Below are 2890 nucleotides of genomic sequence, written 5' to 3'. Positions count from 1 at the left end.
TCTGGTGTTGAAAGTTTAAATACTAATCAATATATTTTAAATTATTTAATTTTATAACTATTGATTTTATATTATGAATTTGTTTAGTATGTTAATAAAATTTAAGCATTGAATAATTTTTTAATTTTAATAATGATTTATTCTATGATATTAATCTTATTAATATAGATTTAATACCATTTTAAAAATATCTAGGAAAAAAATTCGAAGCTATCATTTTAATACCTCAATTGTATTAATAATAAATTATTTTAAATATAATTTTGGCTTAACGAATCATTTCTTTTTTAAATTATATCTTATTCACTGAATTTCCCTTAAAATTATTATTATTTTTTTGAATATTTAGACTCCGTTTAATTCGTTAGCAAGTTACCCCAAATCGTTAACATCTTTAAAACCTTTTTTAACCAATAATAATGTGCCACGTGGAACTTGTGACTAAACAAATATACATGGCTTTAATAAAAAAATGACAAGTGATCTTTCAAGTGCGTTAAGCTTTTTTTTTGGCTCAGTTTAGTTCCTAAAAAATTATTTAGTCCTAAATTAAATTCTATTTATTTTTAAATTTTATAATTTAGTCAAATATTTATTATTATTGCTAATATTTATTATTTTTCAAGACATAATATTTTTAGTGTATTGACTTTTAGAAGACGTATATGTAAAACTGTAATATTTATACTAAATGAAAAAATAATCATTCTATCACTTTATATGAGAAAATCATTTTTTTTCTAAAATATTATCAAAATAATTTTACCCTTCAAATCTAATATTTCTAATCACATTTGCAAAGAGAATATAAAGAACAAAAGTAAAAAGTACTTTTTCCCACTAATTTGATAATTTAACGTTTCCTTTTTAATAAATAAAAGTTTGATGATACTATTAATAATGTTGGACCCTTTTCAGAAATTCCCTTTCGTTATCTCAATTCTTTCTCTCTTAGTCTTTACCTGTTTGACGCTTTGAATCTCTGAAGAAAAAGATAAAGCTTTCATCCCGAAACAGTTTTCAGGTTTCTCCATGGCCGCTGCCATTTTTACCGATGTTCACCAACATTATTTTATTGTACCTTCTTCCTTCCAGTATTTTCTGATTGACATCGAAGGACCTGCTTTGGCCTTTTTGCCTGTGCTTGCATTTGAAGGGGGGACCAGGAGGAATATACCAAAGTTTGAGGTATGGATCTTATGTTCCATGTTTGTTAATTATTACAAGCCACTGCAGTCCATCGAGATGTTCTTATGCCATATTAACTCTTGGACACACATTAGTGGAATCTTTTCATAATTCAATCTTATTTCAACGGGATTGTTTGGATTGTACCTTCTGGAGGAACATTATTTGCTGAGGAAAACAAGCCTAGTTATCTTGTTTGACCTTGGACCTTCTGTGTTCATGATACAGCATCACTGATTCATTGATTTTTGTGTAACTTATCAAAATTCTAGATGGCATAAATCAGAGTGTCATAGTGATTATTTATGCAAATGTCATATTTCAACTGAATTTCCTTTCTTTGTGCACTAATGCATAACTTGCCAACAATGTTCTGAGATTAATTCTCGCAATTCTTCAAGTTACAAACTAGAAATTGGTTTATTTTCCGAATTTTGTGTGCACATGTTTGCAATTATTAATGCGGTATCTTGCTCAGTCACGCATGTTTGTTTATAATTCTTTTCTTTACAGGTTGGTACTCTTCTTTAACTTCGGGTTGTGAAGGCGAACTTTGGCATGAACCCTGAATTGTCCTGCACTGATGGTTAGTCAACATGCCCTTATATTTGCACCAAGAAATGTCTTTTTTTCTTCTTCTTGTAATTGTCTTATTTCCGTATGGATGCTACCTTTAAAATCTGTTTTGTATGGCCAGTGGAAAAGCTGCAGAATTTGGCCCCCTCAAAGATGGATACATGTTTGAAACTTCAACTGGCTTATCAAGAAAGTTAGTCCGCTCTATAGTTGAAATACTTGACTTTCTATTTTTATCATTGCCCGTCTTAGCTCTCTCTTTCTGGTTTTACAGGCTGTTAAGTCCGCCAACTTGTCCGGTTCTTGAGGCTCTTGGCAAGAAACTCTCCTTTGAAATAGCTGTTGGCTTAAACGGTCGGGTTTGGGTATGATCCTTGAGTTAGTAATTTTATTGCAGTTGGTTAAGCTGTATCTTGCCTTTTTCTTTTTAACATGCTACGGTTCCTTTCCCTCATCAATTCAAATGTAAAACGCATTCAGTCACTTTTTAAGCCACTGATTTTTCTTTTCTACAGACTAGAAATTATAACTCGAATCAAAATTTCTGCAACACTAAGACTACTTTAATGTTGGTGCTTTATTGAAGGTGAATGCTGCCTCTCCAGACACCATTGTTGTTGTTGCTAATGCAATCATGAACTCAGAGTCTCTGAGCACAGCACAACAGATAATTATGGTGGAGAATTTGCTCAAGAACATTCAGTGATGAAGTTGGTTGTGAAGTTCTATGGATAACTCGAGATCTATGGAGAATGGTCCGTCTTTCTCGAATCATTTCAGTCCGATTTTCGATTTATTTTATTGGCACCGGCATAAATCTGAGTGTTTTTTCATGTAGCTATATGATTTGATGGGCATACATACTCATTGATCGTTGCGTTGCTAACGGAACAACCAAAATGTAACGGGGAAAAGATGAGAAGGTGAAAGTCATTTGACCATGTTCAGTAACAATCATGAATGTAAAATCTTTGAAATGTTGGAATTTATTGTACTTTATTTAGTATTCTTCTACTGAACTTTGTATTATCATAAACTATGATTCAAAGAACATTTATTTTTAAACGGGGAAGTCTAACGAGAGATAATCTAATTTAAGATTCAAAACGATAATTTTGAGGTGCAA

The 2890-nt window shown here is 31.2% G+C and overlaps 1 protein-coding gene across 1 annotated transcript; it reads left to right on the top strand.

Annotated features, from left to right (window-relative positions):
• Positions 1-1067: 1067 nt before the first annotated feature.
• Positions 1068-2547, top strand: LOC120162994 (exosome complex component rrp40-like). The gene is made up of 5 exons (XM_039173030.1): positions 1068-1188; positions 1702-1774; positions 1882-1957; positions 2039-2129; positions 2351-2547. Exons 2-5 carry the CDS (start codon positions 1747-1749, stop codon positions 2468-2470), a joined length of 315 nt encoding a protein of 104 aa, XP_039028961.1. The 5' UTR covers positions 1068-1188; positions 1702-1746; the 3' UTR covers positions 2471-2547.
• The last annotated feature ends 343 nt before the right edge of the window (positions 2548-2890 follow it).

The sequence above is a fragment of the Hibiscus syriacus genome, unplaced genomic scaffold (assembly GCF_006381635.1).
Source record: "Hibiscus syriacus cultivar Baekdansim isolate YM2019G1 unplaced genomic scaffold, ASM638163v2 tig00111427_pilon, whole genome shotgun sequence".
Taxonomy (NCBI): Eukaryota; Viridiplantae; Streptophyta; class Magnoliopsida; order Malvales; family Malvaceae; genus Hibiscus; species Hibiscus syriacus.
Note: the sequence above shows the minus strand (reverse complement) of the source record. Positions and strands in the feature narration are given on the sequence as shown.

Coding starts and splice junctions, on each gene's coding strand:
- LOC120162994 (XM_039173030.1), top strand. CDS start 1,747: ATGAACCCTGAATTGTCCTGCACTGATG. Junction 1,775..1,881: donor TGAATTGTCCTGCACTGATG/GTTAGTCAACAT, acceptor TGTTTTGTATGG/CCAGTGGAAAAGCTGCAGAA. Junction 2,130..2,350: donor GCTTAAACGGTCGGGTTTGG/GTATGATCCTTG, acceptor GCTTTATTGAAG/GTGAATGCTGCCTCTCCAGA.